This window comes from Paroedura picta, chromosome 2 (assembly GCF_049243985.1).
Source record: "Paroedura picta isolate Pp20150507F chromosome 2, Ppicta_v3.0, whole genome shotgun sequence".
Lineage (NCBI taxonomy): Eukaryota > Metazoa > Chordata > Lepidosauria > Squamata > Gekkonidae > Paroedura > Paroedura picta.
Genome location: NC_135370.1, coordinates 52,123,563 through 52,144,986, shown reverse-complemented (window position 1 = coordinate 52,144,986; position 21,424 = coordinate 52,123,563). Strand labels below are relative to the sequence as shown.

General features: G+C 42.8%; 1 protein-coding gene across 12 annotated transcripts in view; it reads right to left on the bottom strand.

Moving 5' to 3' along the window:
- Positions 1–21,424, bottom strand: part of ZEB2 (zinc finger E-box binding homeobox 2) — a 184,064-nt gene that overhangs the window by 33,604 nt on the left and 129,036 nt on the right. For 11 of the 12 annotated variants that reach the window (XM_077320125.1, XM_077320124.1, XM_077320132.1 and 8 more), the window contains 3 exons: positions 19,018–19,089; positions 1,304–1,492; positions 403–617 (listed from right to left, as the gene is read on the bottom strand). In XM_077320125.1, coding sequence (XP_077176240.1) covers positions 403–617; positions 1,304–1,492; positions 19,018–19,089 — 476 coding nt within the window. The remainder of the gene's footprint in view (positions 1–402; positions 618–1,303; positions 1,493–19,017; positions 19,090–21,424) is intronic. The other variant, XM_077320133.1, reaches the window with a different exon arrangement.

Sequence of the window (21,424 nt, the reverse complement as noted above, 5' to 3'; positions counted from 1 at the left end):
CTTTCAGATACCTCCGAGTTTCTATTTGGGGAAAAATGGCAAGCAAAACTAGGTGAAAAATGGAATTAAAATTGCTGGGAAGTTTAATAATGTATAATTAAAATGCCACAATTTCATTCACATTTTGAGGAACATAAAAAAAATGAAACTAAAGTTAAAGTGCAAATAAAATTTCTAAATTAGAAATTAACACAGTCATTCGATCGTGAACATAAGACTATTAAATCATATTAGAAGAGACCATCAAAAAATCATTTAGACCTCAATTAAAGCTATTACCATTAAAAGATCTGCATCTTCAAAATGCCATGAAAAATTAATAATGATTGCCAATCAAAGCAATATCATTTCTCTAAGGGGTTATTATAGAAAGAAATCACTTAAAACAAGTCCACCCCACACCTGATCTGTCCCTGGCTTGTGCGTCACCATATGCCGCTCGAGCTGGGTCCGGTAAGCAAACGTATAGTTACAGAGAGGGCAAGGAAAGTTTTCCTCATTCTTCTCATGACGGTACTTGATGTGCTCCTTCAGAGATGTCAAACGCTTGTAGCCCCGGTCGCAGTAGGGGCAGGTCAGCAGTTGGGCAAAAGCATCTGGAGTTCCAGGTGGAAGGTCTGTAGCCAAGAGACAGGAGAGAATGAAGCAGGCCAAAAGGTCAGTAAATCAATGGCAGCTAATGGGCTTATTGCCTGGGATGGATTGACAAGAATCATTGCAATCTGCCTTCACCAGACTGCCATGACTTTTTACCTAGCCTGGAAGCCACATCAGTGATTTTTATACAGTTAAGGAAAACATGTTACAATCATTACAAAATGCATTCAGAAATCTCTAGTCTATTGTTAGCTAATTTTTGGCCATGTTTATTGATGCTATATACTCAGTTCCCAGTTGGTTGCCTCAACACACAACACTATCTATTTCATCCTCTTGGACTTTTTTCCCCATTTCAATTACTTATTAAGTAGCAACAGACTTTACAGATTCAGCCAGTAGCCCTTAGTTTGTGCCATATGGAGCCAATCATTCTGAAACTAAAATCAGATCAACAAACCCGCCCCTTGAAAATATAATCCTTAACTCTCCCTGTTATTTTTTTCACCTACAGACTTGTCTAAATCTGCTGACTAAAAAAGAAATCACAATACGCTGAAATGACAGTCCCAGTCTTTCCTCATGAAATCTCATGCTTCTGCAGCTGTTCTTCAATTTTAAGGTAAACAGCCAGGCATGTAGTACATTTATAATTGAACAGCTGCAAGAGGTCAGGAGAGTGGCTGAAAATTAATTCCATCCTCACCATTTTCTTCTTGCCCATTGGCCTCTGGAGTGCCAAGGCGAGACAGTTCCTCAGGGGCTTCTGGGTAAATAATGGCTGTATCACTGCGCCGTAGGTACTCTGCTATACTGACTGAGTGTCCATCTCCTTCCTCCAGCTTTCTCTTGGTAAAATATTCTTCAAAATCCGATGTGCAATTTGCATTCTTAACTAATTAGAAAGGAAGGAGGAAAGAAGGAGAATAAATGGTTGGGGGGCATGCATTTTCTGTGTGGTTTATATGCTTATTTCCCAAAAACAAAACAAAATAAAAATGCTCTCACTAGTACTGGAGCTGCAAGTCTATCTTTTGAGTGTGAGCCCAAAGCCTCCTTTGTGTGAGCCAAAAGCCTCCTCTGTGATTTTTAGAGAAAGTAGATCTGGCAAATCCCTGATGATGTCACTTATCAATAAAGAATGGCAGGTGCAACCTTGGGATCCAACCCTGCCCCTGCACATGCCCCTCTCTTGTTGCAAAACACAAACAAAGTAAGATTGCGCACCCTATCCATGTGCAATATAAGTATGTCAAGCATTATAAGTTTTTATCTGCTTTTGAAGACCTGCACAACTTCATGAGGGTTTACAAAGATTATTGCTGAGTAATGGTCAGCACCCCCAGGATGCAATTCTGCTCTTTGTCCTTAGCTACTCTGTGTCAGCTCAACCATAGAGTTCAGTGGGATACCCTGATTTTGGATTTAACATTTAAATTTGGGCCAATAAAAGTCCCCGGTGGGAGTTTCAATGCCCTAAGAACCAACCTATGGTCTGTATGGCAAATTTTATCTTTCCTTGCTAGAAGACTGTTGGTCACTTGCCTGTAATTCTTTCATGCCTGCTATGAAAGAGAACCACTCCTTAGTACTGGTTGGGAGAATTTAGCAAAATTAGCCAACTGATGAAACATAAGGGGAGATAAGGTACACCCACAGTGCGGACATGTCATGTTCCTTTTCAGATAGGTATATTTCTGGCCTGATTAGGATTCCAGCACTAGGTTGGTCCAAGAACAAAACCGCTGCTCTCTTATTGCCCTTATTTGTTCTTTCAAAGAGCAGTGCTTTAGTCCTCCCCCCCTCCCCCCCCAAAAGAAGGTATGTTGCTTAAATAATGTGTGGTGCCTGGAATAATTTTACACAAAAAACCCACATATTTCTGTGGCATAACAATGTGAGGTAGGGCCTGAAACTATTTTTACAGTCTTTACTGAAGTTTTCCTTTCCACCCCCCATTAAAACATAAACTTACTATATTTTTATTGCCCATGCAATGCCCATGAAAAATAATGTGCTCTGAACCACAAAACATCCTCTTGCTAAAATTAATCATTTCCCCTGCCTGCTTTTTGAAACATTGCATATAGAAACAATTTGGGAAAGTCTAGGATGTTACAGAAAATTATTAATCCAACAGCATAGAAGAAACCCAGCATTCAATCCTTTGCCCAGTTATGCATGTTAAAGACCATTGAAATCAAAGAGAACGTGTAAAAATGAACAGGGAATTATAGCAGCTGAAAAACATACTGTTCTTTTATTTGCTTTCTTTTAAGTTACAACAAATACCTTCTCAAGGCAGACATAGAATCATATTAGCAGCTATTTTTTCCTCTTTGTGCTTATTCAGGTTTAGCCTCATTTATTTGGTTAGAACAGATGACAAACTGAGCGTCACAATGATTAAAATATTTTCTCTCCCATAAAGCAACCATAACACAGTTCTCAATTCTGCTCTTTCTCACAATAGCGTAAATCAGCAGTTATCTACCTTAAAATCAATTGGGCTGGATTGATAATTAGAGAATGACAAGAGCACTAGATTTACATCACTGTAACTTAGACTGTGGGAGGAAACCAACACACAAGGTCACTGAAATATTTAGCATCCTTGCCTCAAGGCAACAGATAACGGAGAAAATCCATTATGGTGCCATGAGTGGTCAATGGTCAAAATCAACTCACACCACTATTTGCTGAAGACTAACATTTCACTCTGTTGCATATATCAAAAGTGGATTATGGCAAACGTAATTGCAAGAAAATCTAAAAGGAAACATCTACTTCTACATTTAAGAACACAACAACAGTCCAGTAAAAACTTATAGCTGCAACTTCTAAATCCCAGGAGATGCCTTAATACCATTTACAGAAGGAAGCAATTCTGGCAATAGCCTCATCGATGTTAATAAAAATGTTTCAGTCCCTGTCAGTATGCTGCATCTTTCTTCAATGGACAACCTGCCGAGTTCAAGCTAAACTCACATAACAGCAATATGTCAGATAAGGGCCATGATTAATATGGATGAATCTGATAAGACTAAATAAAGACTGACACAAGAAATGTATGGAGTAACAGCAGAGGGTAAAGAAATCCTAAGCATGGTTCAGATGGCTTATGGAGTGAAATTTTTTTGGGAGAATACCAAAGTGGGGAAAAATAGCTGAGACATTATTTGACATAAGAGGTATTCCCCTACCTAATGACAACTAAAATACTAATCCAGGCTTTCTCAACAGCATTTCATGAAACTCTGGGGTTTCGTGATGGCCCTGGAAGAGTCAATTAGATGAGTGTTAATTATTTATTTATTTTAAATTTTAAATTTATTGGGTGATATGACCATATATGGTTATGCTGACCTGCCTCTCATCCAAAAATGTCCAATGATGGGCCTGGAGGGGGTGGGTTGGGTAGAGGCCCTAGCCATACAAATCCTTCTTGACCAAGGCTCAATACATGTGGCAGTGGCTGTAGTCCAGCAAGGTTACTCTCATTTTAACTTAACTGCCGGGCAAGTAGGGGGGAAGAATCAAGCAGCATAGGCCTGCTCAAGCCCCGCTTCTGGCACTCGGGTGGGTGTAGGGGCGACAGAGACACATAGGCCTGTCCTGGCCCTGTTTCTGCAGGATCTCACTCCAGGCTCCTTTGGGTGAAGAACAGTAAACTGGTAGCCAGCCCAGAATGCAGGTATTGTTCTGTTCACAAATCATCTGAAAATATTTCTGTGCTGTCCATTCCTGTGCTATGTGAGTGGCTTGATGATGTCACATCCAATGGGAGTGTCTGGGTGATGCAATGGGTGACATGTGACTTCTAGGGGCATGGCAGGAAGGTGTGGCCTTCTGACATCAGTTCCAGGGTATCTTGAGGCCTGAAGAATGTTTCAGGGAGTTCTCAAAGATAAAAAAGTTGAAAAATGCTGCACTAATCAATTTAAAAATATTTAATATTATAAAAGAACCTTGGAATATATTGAAATACATGAGAGCCAAGCTGCATATTGGACCTTCATTTGGGGGGACACCAGATAACCTAAATTTAGGGATGGGAATGAACCAGTTGATGACACCAAATTCATCATGTGTTTGTCCAGTTCATGTCCCTCCCTCAAAATTGAGGTTCAGGGAGACACCTCCCCAAAGATTTTCTGGAACTTTCGTCCAGTTCAGGCATTTGGCCCATTTAAACCTAGTGACAATCAATTTTGCTTCCCCATGCTTGGCAGCCATTTACGGCATCAATTTTGTTCCTTCCCACTTCCAAGCAGAGGGAGGTGAAATAGATTGCTGGAATGGCTTTCAACAATTTCAGCCTAACAGTGCGGCACATCTGTCCACAGGTTGAAATGGCTGCCAGCCAGTTCAGCAGTCTATTTTGCTTTCCTCAACTTGCAAGGCAGGAAGTGAAATGGAGGGTTTAACAGGTGATGGGTGGACCCATCAAGCTATTAAGTTTAAATGTCTGGCAGCCATTTCAGTGATTGATTTTCTCCCTCTTGCTTTGAGGGAACGGTGAAATGGCTAGCAGTCTGTTTCAGCAGTCTGTTTCACATTCCCTCACTTCCAAGTGAGGAAAAGCAAAATGGACCGGCCTAATCCAGCCGGTTCATTTCAGGGCTTTTGGTTGGTTTGGGAACACCCTGAACTGGAATTTCCAGTCTATGTTCATCCCTACTTGCAACAACTACTACCATCTTTAGTACTCACAATGGCTAAATATTCATTAGGAGTCCTCTGGATACCAGTACTAGAAAGACAATATCACAGGAAAGCCTTGGTCTGTATGCCCTGCTTGTTTTGACTGAGTAAACAAAGAATTGCAGAGAAACAGTAACATATATAAATACAAAAAAACTTACAGTGTAAAAAGACTCTGAAACTTAAACTTTTTTCTGCTCTCTATGACTTTTTTTTTTTGGGGGGGGGGATAGGACAACATATTAATTCCTCAGCTCTCTGTCTGCTTGGCCTTCCAGGGCAACTGTCTGGCCACTGTGTGGAAATAGTATGCTGGACTGCATGGACCACTGGTCTAATCTAGCAGGCTGTACTTGTGTTCTTATGTAACTCGTTGCACACATGCAGGGAAGATTTAGATGCCTCTCTTGAACAGCCACCACTCCTTGAGCAACAAAGCAAATAACTTTTGAAACAGGGGCAAGTACAATATATCACTGGTTATGCAGCCAACTGTTCAAATGAGTGAATTAAAAATTTTCACTTCTCTGTGAACATTTACAAGCCTTTGGTATTTTTCTTATAAACTATTGTATGCTTTCTTACAAGCAAAATCAGAATAGCTTCTCACAGTAAGAAAAGACAGATAGGATGGTGAGTGGTAGAGTTTGTGCTACATTTTACAGAGACCACTTTATCAACACCTACCACCTGTTTACCCACTTGGCCTGATTTTCTAGACATGATGCCAAATCAGGCATGCCATGCCAATCTTCTCATTAGAAGATCTGCTCAATTGCATTTTCTTTCACTTGCTGATTTTTCCCCCTTTCTTCAGGCTTGTTCACATATGGTTTCAGATCTATCTAATACCTATTGTTCCCTTTAATTTAACAGAATATGTATTTATTTGATCAAAACTCTTCTATGCTGCCTTCCCACCCAAATAGGGTCCCCAAGGAGGCAAACCTCAATAAAATGGTTCAACATTAAAATAGCATTTAAAATAACTTGTAAAGAATATAATTCAGTAAAAAAAACACACAAATGCACACATACATACAGACACATAACATCACCACCAGCTATAACATCACAACCAGGAACAAGGGTTAAGAACAGTTATTGCAGGTATGCCAAACAAAACGAAGAAGTCTTCGTTCACTGGCAGAACACAAAGATCGAGGGAGACAGATGAATCTACCTGGGGAGGGAGTTCCAATGTTTTGGCATTATGACCAAGAAGGCTCATTCTCAGATTGCTCCAAAATCTAGCCTTAGAGGGTGGGAACATATGAAGTAAGGCCTCTACAGATAACCTTAATGGACAGATAGATTCATATGGAATAAGGCAGTCTTTAAGATATGCTGAGCCCAAACCACATCGGGATTTAAAGGTCATTACCAGCTCCCTGAATGGACCCCAGAAACAAAATGGGAGCCAGTGTAGACGGAACAAGATTGGAGTGATTCAGTTCCTACAACCAACTCCAGGTAACTCTCTGGCCATGGCATTCAATGCCAACTGTAGCTTCTGGGCAGTCTTCAAGGGTTGCTCCCCCCATAGTGAACACTGAAGTAATCTAACCACATTGGCAAGATCTTTCCTGCCCAAGATGCACCACAGCTAAGTCATTCGCACAAGCTGTTGAAAGTCACCCCTGGGCACGGTTACCACCAGTTTATCCAATAAGATGCCTGGGTCCAGCAGCACTCCAAAGCTACAAACCAGGACAAGAGATAGCCCATTTCCAGGGTCAAATCTTCCTACCTTGAATAGCCCTTCTATTTAGTTGGGATTTATGTGACTTTCACACATGCTGGATCATACACAATCCATTTTCAATGTATTTTTGCAATTGGATTTTAGAAGAAGAAGAAGAGTTGGTTCTTATATGCTGGTTTTCTCTACCCGAAGGAGGCTCAAAGCGGCTTACAGTTGCCATTCCTTTTCTCTTCCCACAACAGACACCCTGTGAGGTGGGTGAGGCTGAGAGAGCCCTGATATTCCTGCTCGGTCGGAACAGCTTTATCAGTGCTGTGGTGAGCCCAGTGGGGGAGTGCAGAATCAAACCCGGCTCACCAGATTAGAAGTCCGCACTCCTAACTACTACACCAAGCTGGCTCTCTTTTACCATATAAAACATAAAAATCCACTTGAAAATGATTGCTAAAATATATTGAAGGTAGATTGAAAAAGCATTATTTAGCATATGTAAAAGTGCCCTTAGTTTTAGTTTCTTAGCCCTCACCCATTCCAAAACTGCCTTCAAGCATCTGTTCACAGTTTCCACAGTCTTCCTGGGATCTGCTGGAAGCATGAGATAGAGCTGAGTGTCACTAGTATATCGGTGGCAACGGATTCCAAACCTCAAGATGACCTCTCCCAGCAGCTTTACATTAATGTAGAAAAGCAAAGGCAGTAAGAAACCCTGTAGGCCAGAGGCCAAGGAGCAGAACAGCAGTCGCACAATACCACACTCTGAAGTAGGACCAAAACCACTGCAGTACAGTGCCTCCCAGTCATAACCTTAAGAGGCAGTTCAGAAGGATGATAGATGGTATCAAAAGCCTGAGAGGTTCAGAAGAATTAATAGGGTTGCACGCTCTCTGTCCATCTCCTGGTTTGGGTCATCCACCAGGGCTGACCAAGACTGTTTCAATCCTATAACCATGCTGCAAAGGATCGAACCAATCCTCTTCATTGAAGAATCCATGAAGTTGTATAGCTACCATTTATTGAATTACCACGCTCAAGAACTGGTATATTTGAAACTGGATAGTAGGTATTCAACTCTCCTGGATCCAGAACAGATTTTTTCAGAGAAAGACACAACACTGCCCACTTCAAGGCAGGGATGATTGCCTGCTCTCTCAGGAAGGCATTTATTGTCTCCCAGGCTCTGTCTACTAGCCTCCTGCCCAGCAGATTTCAATAAATAGGAGCAGCAAGGGTCATATAAGCCTATGGTAGGTCTCAAACTTTGAATCTTGATCACAGGCCTATCCCTGCCCTGATCAACAGGCTAAAATGTATCCAGCATAATGGGACAAGTTGGCACCCTGGACCTATTCAGTGCTGTCACTGCTAATGCAGAGGCAAAGTGATCTACTTTATATACCTTCCTCCCTTGTGGCTCAGGTTTATGTTGGAACTTTCATAATGTAGTACAATATGACATTTTGATATGAATATATAATGTTTTTAACAGTAAGAACAAATAAGAACAGTAAGAAGTCAACAACTTGTTGTTGTTGTAGTAAGAAGTCATAATACAATATAGTGTAGGACATCTTGATATTGCCTATCCAGTTTAATATTCAACAATGAGAGCCAGTTTGGTGTAGTGGTTAAGAGTGCGGGCTTCTAATCTGGCATGCCAGGTTCGATTCTGCGCTCCCCCACATGCATCCAGCTGGGTGACCTTGGGCTCGCCACGGCACTGATAAAATTGTTCTGACCGAGCAGTAATATCAGGGCTCTCTCAGCCTCACCCACCCCACAGGGTGTCTGTTGTGGGGAGAGGAATGGGAAGGCGACTGTAAGCCGCTTTGAGCCTCCTTCGGGTAGGGAAAAGCGGCATATAAGAACCAACTCTTCTTCTTCTTCTTCTTCTTAATTCAGTTTTACTGCACCATGGATTTTGCTCTTCTTTTGTGGGTGCAGTTGATGGTGGAAGGGGCTTCTGACTCTAGTTGGTAGTAGGTTCATTTGTCTCAACTAAAAGACTGGTGGAACCCCATCACAGGACTGTCCCTCTGGGAGTTTGGGCTGTGTCCTGACCATCTGGACAGAGAGGTCATCTGGTTGCCACTATGGTCTGTGAGGAAGATGGAGAACAGGAGGCCTGTATTTTACTCTATGAGGTCCAGAGAGGGGTATCTTGCAGGCCCTGCAGAACGTTTTGAGTTCCATCAGTGCCCTGATGTCATCTAGAAGCTCATTCCACCAGGTGGAGGCCAGGACGGAGAAAGCCCTGGCTCTTGCTGCGGTCAAACAAGCTTTCCTGAGCAGGACCACTTTGTAGCCCCATTGCAGGACTGTCCCCTCTGGAAGTCTGGGCTGTGTCCTAACAGTCTGAACAGAGAGGTCCTCTGGTTGCCACTATGGTCTTTGAAGAAGCAGGAGAATGGGAGGCCTATATTTTACTCAGTGAGGTCGAAAGAGACCTTAAGAAAAGACAACTTGTCCACCTGTGCAGCTGGTTGCTGCAGCTGTCAGCTGTGAAGTGCATTGTCTGCATTGTGTTCTGGAGAGCTGAGCCTTGGCCATCACCACTGTGGAGCACTGCATGGTGGGCAAGACTTACTGCCCCTTGGTCCACTGCAAGGGAACATAGTATTATGTCCCACAAAGAGCTCTGAAAATTCCAACCAGTTGGTGGTCCCTGGCCCCAAAGAAGTACATTTGGCTTCAACCAGGGCCAAGATGTTTTCAGTCCTGTTCCCTACTTGGTGGAAGTAGCTCCTGGAGGAGATCTGGACTCTGTCAGAACTGGCACAGTTCCACAGGGCCTGCAAAACAGAGCTCTTTGACCAAGCTTTTGGTTGGGGCCAGTCATCCCTAATCATCACTAAACATTATAAAGTTGAAGTCGTATGCATTCTCTACCTGATTGGCCCTTCCTAGGAGTGGGCTGTCAATAGGGAGAGCACTCTGCCAACGAGGGCCAATAAGTTCAAATTGCACTGTGCCAGTGAAGCCCAATCAGTTTCAATTGGGTGGAGACAACTCACTCCCTATCTGATTGGCCCTCCCTGGGGGTGTGCTGCCAATAGGGAGAAAGCACTGAGCCAAAGAGGGCCAATCAGTTCAAATAGCACTCTGGCAATGAGGGCCAATCAGTTCAAATTATGATCTGCCAATGAGAGCCAATCAGTTCAAATTGCATACAGACAACTCACTCCCTGCCTGATTGGCCCTCCCTGGGAGTGTACCGCCAACAGGGAGAGCACCCTTCCAATGAAGGCCAATTGTGGGGCTTATATGTCCTCTTCTTTCTACTGCTGCTGCTTGCAACAACTTTGGAATCTAAGTCCTGGTTTGTCTGCAGCTCAATTCCCTCCTGCTGGTCAGAGCTCTCTGCCTGTTGAACATCTGGCTGGGCTAAGATATAATATAATCTGGGGACTCCTGGTTTTTCCTCTAAGTAGTCCCCTCCATGGCCCTGCAACTGGCCATTGGAGTACTCTTTGCTTTCCCCCATCCTCTCTTCTCAGAGGAGTTAGGGGAATATAGCAGCCTTACCCATTCAGCCTGGCCCTTGGAAGATTGGGGGTGGGGGGGTGGGATGGAGGCAGCCCATCCTCCATGGCCTTCCATACCCAGCCTGGCCCAGCCTTTGGGAGATGTGGTGGGCGAGGAAGGAGGTGGTCCACCCCCCCCAGCCTTTTCTGCCCAGCCTGCCCTTTGGGAGATGGGGTGGGTGGGAAGGAGGCAGCCCATTCCCCATGGCATTCCCTAAGCAGCCTGGCCTTTGGGAGAAGTCGGGGAGGGAGCAAGGAGGTAGCACCCCATGGCATTTCCTGACTGGTTCAGACTTTGGGAGATGTGGGGTGGGTGGGAAGGAGTCAGCCCATCACCTATGGTATTCCCTGAGCAGGCTGGCCTTTGTCAGAGGTGGGGGTGGGTGGGAAAGAGGCAGCTCCCCCCAGCCTTGCCCACCAGCCTGGCCTTTGGGGCAAAAAAGATGCAGTGCCCTTGCAGCCCAGCCTTTGGAAATTGGGGGGGGGAGGTGAAAGCCCACCCCTCCATGTCCTGCCCAGCCTGGCCTTTGGAAGATGTGGGGTTTGATGGGAAGGTGGGAACAGTGGTGTCCTGTGTAGACACTGCTGTATGGGTGGGGCACCCCTCCAAAGCAGATGTTTTCTCCAGAAGAACTGATCCTTTCCTTTCCTATTCCCTTCCCTCCCTCTTTCGCTCTCTCTACGTTCTCTGTCTTTCATCCTGTCTTTCTCCTTTTCATCTTCCAGGCCCCCACCTGGAAGTTGCCAACCCATCTGGCTGCATATTGAATAGCCAGGAATCAAACCCAGCTCTTGATATTAGAGAGTCTGTTACTCTTTCAGCACTTAACAAAAGTGGATCTCAAGATCAAGCAGGGAGCTGGGTGAGGAGGCCAGAACCCAAGAAGGTCACAGTGCAGGTGAATCTGCCAGCACCCGTTGTATTTCTGAGTTCAATGGGCTTTGACTCTAGTGACATAATAACATCTATGGCCCTCCCTAACAAAACACACCCACTGAGTGATACCTAGTCTGGACACTCATGGACAGTAAATATTGCTTAACATTGCTATTTTGTAACTTATTTTTTTATTTTGTTTTATACTGTTCAGTCAGTCAGTAACCTTTTATTGGCATAAATGTTTTATACTGTTAATGTTGATGTATTGTATTGGTTCTTAATTTACTGTTAATTTTAGCCTATCCTATTCACTTCTTTGAGCTACAAATTATTGTTATTCTTACTACTACTACTACTACTACTACTACTACTACTACTACTACTACTACAGTAGCCAGCAAAAGGCTGTGTCCTCCATGAGTGAGAATGGTTGACCATCTACAGCAATCATCTCAACAATGAGGTGAGTGACTGCTTCCTAGACCCTCCATGTAGCCCTTGTGGATAGCTCTGTCAGTGTCCCTGGGGGAAATAAAGTGTGGCCTGCCTTGACATTGCACCCAAGGCACCCTGAGTGTGGGAATGTTTTCTTGGAAAGTCCTTCTGCTCCTCCACTAAGAGGGAGTGGGCTTCTTCTTCCTCTTGCTGGCTGCCACTATTTCCTCCACTTTGAAGATGCTTGTGGAGGATGGAGGAGGATATGTGCTTGCAGTTTGCATCCCTCCATACATAGGTATGGCATAACTGGCACTCTGCCACACAGAAGTCACTTGGGAGGTTGTGGAAATGTTTCTGAACTGTGGGCTGCAAATGGGGCCCCTGGATTGGATAACAAGGGAGGTAAAGCTGCTTTCTGGTGCTGGTCTGGGAGGGGCCACGGAAGCAGGAGTAGCAGCAGGGAGTTGGGATAAGGACGAGCAGAATGCTTCCCACCCCACCCTCTGAATCACTGCTCTCAGAGTTATCCTCTCCAAAGTGCATTAGCAACCACTGGCATCTGGGAAGTGCTAACAACTCTTTTACCTCTGTGGAGAGCCCCATGAACAGATCATGGGGAAAAGATTCTGAGATCCATGGTGATGTCCTGCTTTGACCGGGCTCCAGTAGGCTAGCAGGATAGGTTTGGTGTCCTATACAGGGGCCTGAGATATGCAAAAATGGAGGACTTCTTTCCCCACACACACAATGAGCACCCTTTGCACCCACTTTCAACCTTTTTGGCACACAGAAATTTTTACGATCAGTAGGAATGGGGGGGGGATATAAACATGGGTCCTCAGCCAAGGCACCAAGTAGCTAAGTAAACCATGAACTGGCCAAAATTAATCATGAACTTTAGTTTGTGGCCATCCCTAGTACTGGAAAGCCAGTTAGTGAGAAGCTAGTTAGTTCTGATGGGTAGACTGCTGGGTGTCCATACTGGTTTGAGGGCAAGGGAGTGTTTCCATGAATGAAAATCCTTCCACCCATAGAAAGGCTCCATTGCATCCAAGCTGTTGTCCAGAAACTGGAACAGCTGAGATTGCAAGAATGTTACTTGATCATTACAGGCTTATATCCCAGTACAACTATTTAAGAACAGGATGCAGAGGATTTTAAAATGGGTTCTATGAGGTCATATTTGAAACAGGGAATTTTTCTCAGCCTTAGAATCCATCGATCACATTCAAAATCTACCATTGCCCCTTTAGCCTATATATTCCATTCCCTTTTTCCAAGGGAACTACCCTAAATTGTATTGCTGGAAGAATAAATTAATAATATGGCAGCAGTCATTCCTTTTTTCCTCCCTCCGATGCTTCTGGGTCTATCGCTCCATGTTCAACTTCTTTGAGCTGGCCAACAAATTGTTTCGAAAGCTATCTTTATACAGTAGGCTATAATTGCCTCCTTTGATATTAAATGTCTCTGAGGTTCTAAAACTGGTGGATTATTCATTTTCTGTGTATATTAAAGGAATTCAGGAGCTAAGGCAAATGTTTATACTTAAGTTATAAACCTTAAAAACAGTGGGATTTACAGAGAAGCTGACAGATCCTTAACTGAAATAATGTTAGCGCTAAGACTGTATATTAAACATTACTATAAATATCAAATATCACCTGAACGCAGGTCAGACACTTCACCTTTCTCTTGTGTTACTGAGAAGCATTGGGCCCTCCGCACTACAAGTAAAAAAGGACCCTCTACAAATTGTGGGTTTTGCAACATATTTAGCCACATTCATTGATTCCTTATGAACTTAAATTGCACACAGAAATCACACTACCGTCTATGAGTCCAACTTCTTAGGAAGACATAAAGTGAGTGACATCACCAAGGAAGTCTTGTTTTAATTAAGGACTCGGGCAGGGCTTCCTTGAAGCCTGAGGTATCATAACTTCATATGAACTTAAACCACGCTAAGAAAAAGAGATGTTTAAAAGACAGACTAAAGCAGCTTCAGAGGCTAGTTATTTCTTGCGAGAACTCTTGCTGTGAGAGGGAGATAGCTTCTAATCGGCAACAAAGCTAATAAAACCACAGCCTTCATTAAGCAGGAAGTGGCTGGCCTCCATTGGCACATACAGATTACAGTGTCAAAACTATCAGTCCTTCCAGCCTGCCAACTTTTACTTCCGTTTTCTTCTCTTCAGAGAACCCGTTCCCTGACTGCACCAAATGACAGAAAAATACTCTCTCTGCAAAGTTTGTCCGCTGCCATTATTAATATAAGAGGCAGAGCTTGTTTATTTCATTTACATATAGAGCATCTGCTCATCCCTTTCCTAAAACCATGTAGAAAGCCTGATATAAGCCTCAAAGCTGCAGTGCCCTGAACTAGGACTGTTTTTTTTTTGTTTTTTTTTACCTGTGTGAAAGTACATGAAATTAATGACTCAGATCTGGTCTAATTGGCCACTGCTCTGAGGCATTGACATCATTTGGTGGTTGAACTGATGCCTGTGAAACATTCCTGTAGCATCAGCACAGTTTTGGGGGGACAGATGTTTACAACACATCAGCAGTTTTCATACTGGGACTCATGAATACCTTCATGAGGTGGAACTGCAGCTGAAATCAGGTAGAAACCTTTTTGCTTCTGGTTAGCTGAACTATGGAACTTTGAAATCTGTTGTTATCTATTGTGTGTGGACTGGGTAGATATTGATATATACCACTCAAAATAAAACAAAAAAAAATTCATAACATTTGCTCAATCAACAATGCAGGTTAGGGCAGCATTTTAAGTAGAAGAAGAAGCAGAGTTGGTTCTTATATGCTGCTTTTCTCTACCCGAAGGAGGCTCAAAGTGGCTTATAGTCGCCTTCCCTTTCCTCTCCCCACAACAGACGCCCTGTGAGGTGGGTGACGCCCTGAGAGAGCCCTGAAATCAGTGCCATGACGAGCCCAAGGTCACCCAGCTGGCTGCATGTGGGGGAGTGCAGAATCGAACCTGGCATGCCAGATTAGAAGTCCGCACTCCTAACCACTACACCAAACTGTGCATGGACCCTGTCAAAATAAACAGACCAAGAATGACACTTATATACAAGACTTCAACCTGGAAAATCCACGCTTTTATAAAGAAATATGCCATTGTCTCACAATGCAATCCTAAGCTAAATTACACCATTCAGAGCCCGCTGAATTTAAAATGTTTAGAAGGCTCTGATTAGGGCAGTAGTAGGCTTCCAGGGTGTCAGGTAGAGGTTTTTCACATTACATATTGCCTCGTCTTTTTAGCTTAAGTTGCTGGGGACTGAACCTGGGACACTGAGACACAGCCTCTTCCCAGCTGGTACTTAGTAATTATGTCCACTTTTGTAGCACTGAAATATTGTGGGCATCATGTGGACCAGTGGTCCCCAACCTTTTTGAGGCTGTGGACCGGCAGGGCAACTGCCCGCCCGCACAGGGCGCGGCCCTGATTCCCTCTCCCCCCTCCCGCAGTAAGAAGCTTCCCGGGCCGCAAGCTTGCGGCCTGGGAAGTTTTTTACTGCGGGGGGGGCGGGGAGAGGGAGCCGCAGTCCGGCGCCAGGGCCTTCGCAGCCCGGCACCGGGCCGCGGGCCGCGGGCCGGGGACCAATGATGTGGACTGCATACTTAATGGGCATTGTTTTGATCAACGTTCCTTTTAGAGCCTACATGTTTAACTGGACCTTAGTTTAGTGAAGAAAGACATTATTTGGGTCTATCCTCAGATCTTTCCATTAGATGTGCAGTTTCTTCTGTAGACAGGATAACAACATCAATAGACAATTTAATTATATATTCCACCAAACCATTTGTAGTTACAGTTACTCTCTTACAGGAAGAATAATAAACTGCAGACATGTCTCGAAGCCTGATGAAAAAAATCCTACAAGTTTTGATCCATGGCACTTTTGATAAAAATTCAGCTTTATTTCTGAATTTACCATATGCATAATAGTATTTGGTGATTTAAGAAGACATTTTTAATGTCACTGCATATGCCTTCCACTACTCAAAGGAAAAACTTTTAAAAATAAAATAATTTGTGAATATGGGGATTTCACTTTCTCCCGTGATGTAGCACCATGCAGTTAACAAAACGTCATGACTTCGTGTTACTCCACTGATTGCTCTCCATTACATAAAGTTAATTTACAGAAGAAGAAAGAACGATGAACAGAACCTTGGTGCCAACAGAATTAGGAAAAACAGTTTGCTGTAATGTCTAGTAAGAACATGTGGGTGTATACTAGCAGTAGAGATGTGAGTAATAAAATTCTTGCATCATATTGTGCCACCTTCTTTAACAACATGTCAAGTGGTCACCAAATAAAAATTTCATCTCATAATGGAACTTGAAAACATCTTAACCGTTAGCAGTCACAGCCCTCCTCACGCTGAGGGGCAGCTTATACTTAAACACCCATAAACACCCTTCCTTTAATTTTGTACTAAATATTAATTTACAGCACACTGCTTGGCTGAAATTGACAGTGGAATAGATGTCAGTTTTATTGCAAATGCCAAAATACACTCTCTAATACTTTCAAGCAGGTGAAAAAATATATATGGATGTCAGCCAATTGTCAGTCTCCAGGACATACTTGGACGCTTGGATACTTTTGAGATTGCAGAGGCTGACTCACTAATGGTGTACTCGTCCCACCCAAAAGAGATGCATACCTTTGGGACAATAGACTGTCCAAGGAACTGACACTAATCACATCATCTTCCCAATCTCTCCTTCCCCTCACGCCCATGATCTCAATTAGTAGTTCTAACAACTTGCCCTACCTTGGCAATTTCCCGTCCAGCAATCAAGGAGTCATCAAGAAACTTTAGTGCTACTCCAGTAGAACAATTGCAGGTATTGTCTGACTTCCGGGGAACCCATCATGGTTGCTCCCAGAACCTTGTCCACATCTGGACAAAATGACATGTCTACTAGATTCTTTGACAAACACAGACAATTTCATTAGTATATTATTTTAGGGGCTAGCATGTCAACATAGCCTGAAGTTACATTTTCCCCTATAAAAGAGCACCCAGCACCAATCTGTGTGCACATTCTCTTTGGGTATCTTGCATATACTGCCTACTTGCATGTAGGCTCTCTTCATTCCTTCCATGAAGTGCTGGGCATTTTGTTGAATCTGCGGACTATGCTCTTCATGTTGTGACGGTAGCTATAACCCCCATTTCCAAAACTCTATTCCCGTCCATGCCTGCCTTTCTTATATAATTCTATATGTATGCTTTATGTGCTTTTTGTGTGCTTGTTTGTACCCCTTTAAATTCTTCTTAATAAAAACAACTTTCCAGTTTACTCTTGACTGGTTTACTTAGAGTTTCTTAAGAGAATAACCCAGTATACATAGGTGATTACAGAAGATATTTTTCTCCATTTTCCTCAAGTTTAGAGAATCATAGAGTTGGAAGTAGTCATACAGGCTATATAGTACAATGGCTTACCATTATCTTACACTTTTAAACTCCCAGTTGCCATATACTAGAACTGGTTCAAACTATACAAATACCTTGTAGCTATCACAAGAAACTTTGGATCATATATGTGTGGAGAGTTCCATGTTTTCCAGGAGCTTGGTTCAGACTGAGATTACAGTATGCATATGGAAGCGTCTTAAACATCCCCTCCCCATGCCTTTATTTATTTATTGTATATACTGCCCTCCTGTTTCCCCCAGGGAATTCCTATTTGCTCCACTAGGAAACTATGTGTAATGAGGCTACAGATAAATTTTGCAAGGTCTCCAAGGCTATTTCAGGCCACCAAAATGGTACTGGGATTGGGCAAGTGTGAGAACAATGAAGAACCTTCTGAATGCAGGGTGCCTTCCTGAGTGATTCTCTATGTGTCTGGAAAGCACTGGACTCCCAGTAGATGTATGGTCCAAAATCCTTGTCACAGTCCCAAGGACTGTAACATGTGCATCAGCCCTAAAATGTTGGATAGAATTTTGTCAAATACTGACATTCCACACAATGAGAATAGTTCATACACAGTCATGCAATGTATAGGCTACCTATATAGGAAATGTTGTATAAACCAGGGAAATTACTCCTGTCAATCAAACAAAAAAGAGCTTGAACAGGCACAACTTCTGGAATTGCTTCAAAATAAATAAAAGAAACAATTTTCTTTATTTTTCAGCTAACAGACAGATCACTTAGTAACAGTGCCTCTTCAGCAGCAATATACCTTTCTTTTAGTCTCTAAACAAAGATGGATTTCCGAGAACAAGGGAAGAAGGGTCTAATTCAGTATAAAGCAGCTTCACATGTTCATGTGCAAGTCTAGTTTGAATTTAACACTATATTCTCAAGTTTTCCCCTTTCTGATTAAAATGTTCCAGGTTCCAGAACAGTGTGCTGCATAGAACACGTGATTTAAAACACATGAAATAAAAAGAACATGATCCTTTTGATGACATACTGCTCATCAGTGGGGGTCATGTTCCCAATACGATGATGGCAGTCCCCGACTGAGGGCCGATCAGAGGCTCTTCCACCCCCCTCTGCTCTTCCTCCTTCTCCACCTACTCCATGCTGTTCCCAGCATTTGCTGTGAGAAGGAAGAATGGTCAAGAGCTGGGGACAGCTATGCAGCTGTGCTCGGATGTGGCTGCCCCACACTCCCTGCCTTCCTGGTCCCGAGGGGAGGGTGGGGAAGGCTGACTGAGTGCATTCCACACCGGCCGTACCACTCTCCCTGGCCTCCTACCAACGAGGAGAGCTGGGGCCGGGGGGCATTAGGGCCCACAGCCTATTTTTAAAATGGGTTTTCCTACTAGTATTGATATAAAAAGTGTACCCAATTGTCATTATCAAGGTACTTGTATTGGTTCTTTCATAAAAATCTAGGTGCAGCTATCTTTGCTGGGGAAATTTCTTTTTTGCTCCTAAGGGGATAAACACGGGATAGGTAAGCACCAGTGTAGCTCTCCTAGTCCCATCAGTTTCTGTTGAAAGTTCCATATCATCAAGACTGTTTATATCAGCTCAAAAACATCAGATGCATTTACAAATATAGATTGTTCGGCATATCGCAAACTTTCAGCTAGAAATGTGAACAACGTGGCTTGATCTTTCTGCCCATAGAAAAATCAACCCAAGATAAAAGAAACCAAAAGTACCTGTTCCATTGTTTCCAGCAGTCTGAATGGCAGGTTCAGGCCCCATGGTGTCATACTCTTCCTTCATTTCTTCTGCAATATAAAAATGCTCCTTTTCATTATTGTACTTGAGATAAGAGCTTGCTAAAACTGCAAGCAAACTGAAGTAAAAAGAATTATTCCAGCACAAACAGAGAACAGGATGATCGTACATCTCTGCACAATGGCTTCCTCCAGGCAATGTCACAAATTTATTCATGGTAGCTGAACACTGCAGGTCTATTCACATGTTACAGCAAATGCACGCACACCCTGCCTGTACGCATATACCGCTGTTTTCAAGAAAGAGTCAACACACCCTTCACTTTGCAAAACTGCAAACAAGGACCAGTACCTGGATGTGGGGATGGTATCACACATTCAGCCATGCATACACTGAAAGGAAAGTCTGATTTACTCAAATTAATTGCAAATTAATTGTACATGTGTCCTCTGTAACTTATGAACATGGCTTATATTTTATTTCCACACAGGTAGTCCCAACTGTTAAAGAGTATGTTTTTGTATAGACAAATGTACAGTGTGAATTTAGGAGTTATATTCCTGTTAGTTGGTGCAAACTTAAATGGACTTCGAGGAATGATAGAGGACAGGAAGGCCTGGAGGATCATTGTCCACGAGGTCATGATGAGTCGGACATGACTTCGCACCTAACAACAACAAATTCCTGTTAGCTTAGTGGTCACGATCACAAGAAATTGGCTACTAGGTCCATAAACACATGTATCATGGCGAACATGTGCGCTCTAAGAAAATTGTGATGGTGAGGAATGTGTGGGATATAAATTTAAAATCTTGAATTGTTTACTATAAATGTTACAAATTGTTAAAAATCGCAGTACCTTTTTAAGGCCAATAAACAGCCCCTTCTTCTACTCCTCAAGCCAGTTAGAAATAGTCAGTAAATGACCTTATTTTAATAATATTCTAGATGTATCTAAATTATTTATATAAAGAAGCACAGGGACATTACTTGACATGACATCAAATACACACAAGGAAACCCTGAATAGTTAACCTCTCAAACAGTATAATCTTTTTAGCTTTCTATCTTTCCTTTGCAAATAAAGACCTGAATTTAGCAGTAGAGAAATGTAAACTTTTTGGAGCTGAATTTTCAACTTCTGCACATGCATATTCTTAACTTGGCATAGATTCACTCATTATTCTGGTCCACGTGTCATACACATAAGCCTCTCTTACACATCAGCAGGAGCTACTGGAGATCTTCACTGCAACAATTTTCATGATTGCCAGGGTAACTTCTCTGTGCTTGCGACTGTCAGAGCTGCTGCCACTTTACATTTGCAGTTTGCAAATTCACATGCAGCATTGCTCACATGAATAAAATACTTGTGTGATTAGAAAAAAGTGATTAGAAGCTGTGGTATTACCTGGACCAATAATTTGTGCACTTTTGCCAAGAAGAGACTAGAAAAAAATATTCGTCAATTTGCTTTCAGTACAGTAGCTCTGTCCAGAAATGCATCAAACTTCATAAGGGGAGAGGAACTACGCCTTTATGGCAGAGATCTGTATATAATCACAGGCATCTACATACTTGCCAGGAGCACTTGTGCAACATACCCAAGCTCTGTGGCTCAGTAGCAGAGCATCTGCTTGGTATGCAGAAGGTCACAGGTTCAATCCCTACCCTCTCCAGATCAGGATCTGATAATATGAAAGACTATATTGCCTGAGACCCCAGAGAGCTGCTGCCAATCTGAGTAGACAGTACTGGCTTTGATGGAGCAAGGCAGTATAAAGCAGTTGTATATAAATTCACACCTGCAGCACTAGCATGATGTCATGTTATGTGGCATCATGTTCTCCTAACATTGTTTATTTATCTAGCTCATTTATACACGACCTCTCTTCCCACTGGGGACCCAGAGCAGTTTATATTATTCTCCTCTTTTTTATCTTCACAACAACCCTGTAAGGTAAATTAGGCTGAGATTTTGTGTCTGGGCCAAGGACAGCTAGCAAGCTTCCATGGCAGAGTGGAGATTTGAATGTGTCTCTAACTACTAATGAAATAAGTTTCAAGGAAGGATTGTTAGCAGGCTCCAGAGAATCACAAGTGGAGTTCTACTGGTAGAATGAGGTTTTTCCCCAGTCTCCTCCTTTGTGCTACAGGTACCCCCCAATGGGTACAGGAGGATACAAAATGGTGCAACGTTCATTCATTTTTCTGACAAAACGCTGTACAGAAGAAGCAGAGCTGTGTAAACCGAAAGCTATTCTTGGCCCGTTCCAAAATTTATAATAATTAGTGTATTTTTCAAGGGTCACATTTTACAAGGAAACAGTTGGTCAACTAGCAGGACCTAATTGTATCATTCTAATTAAAACTAAAGGCAAAGTG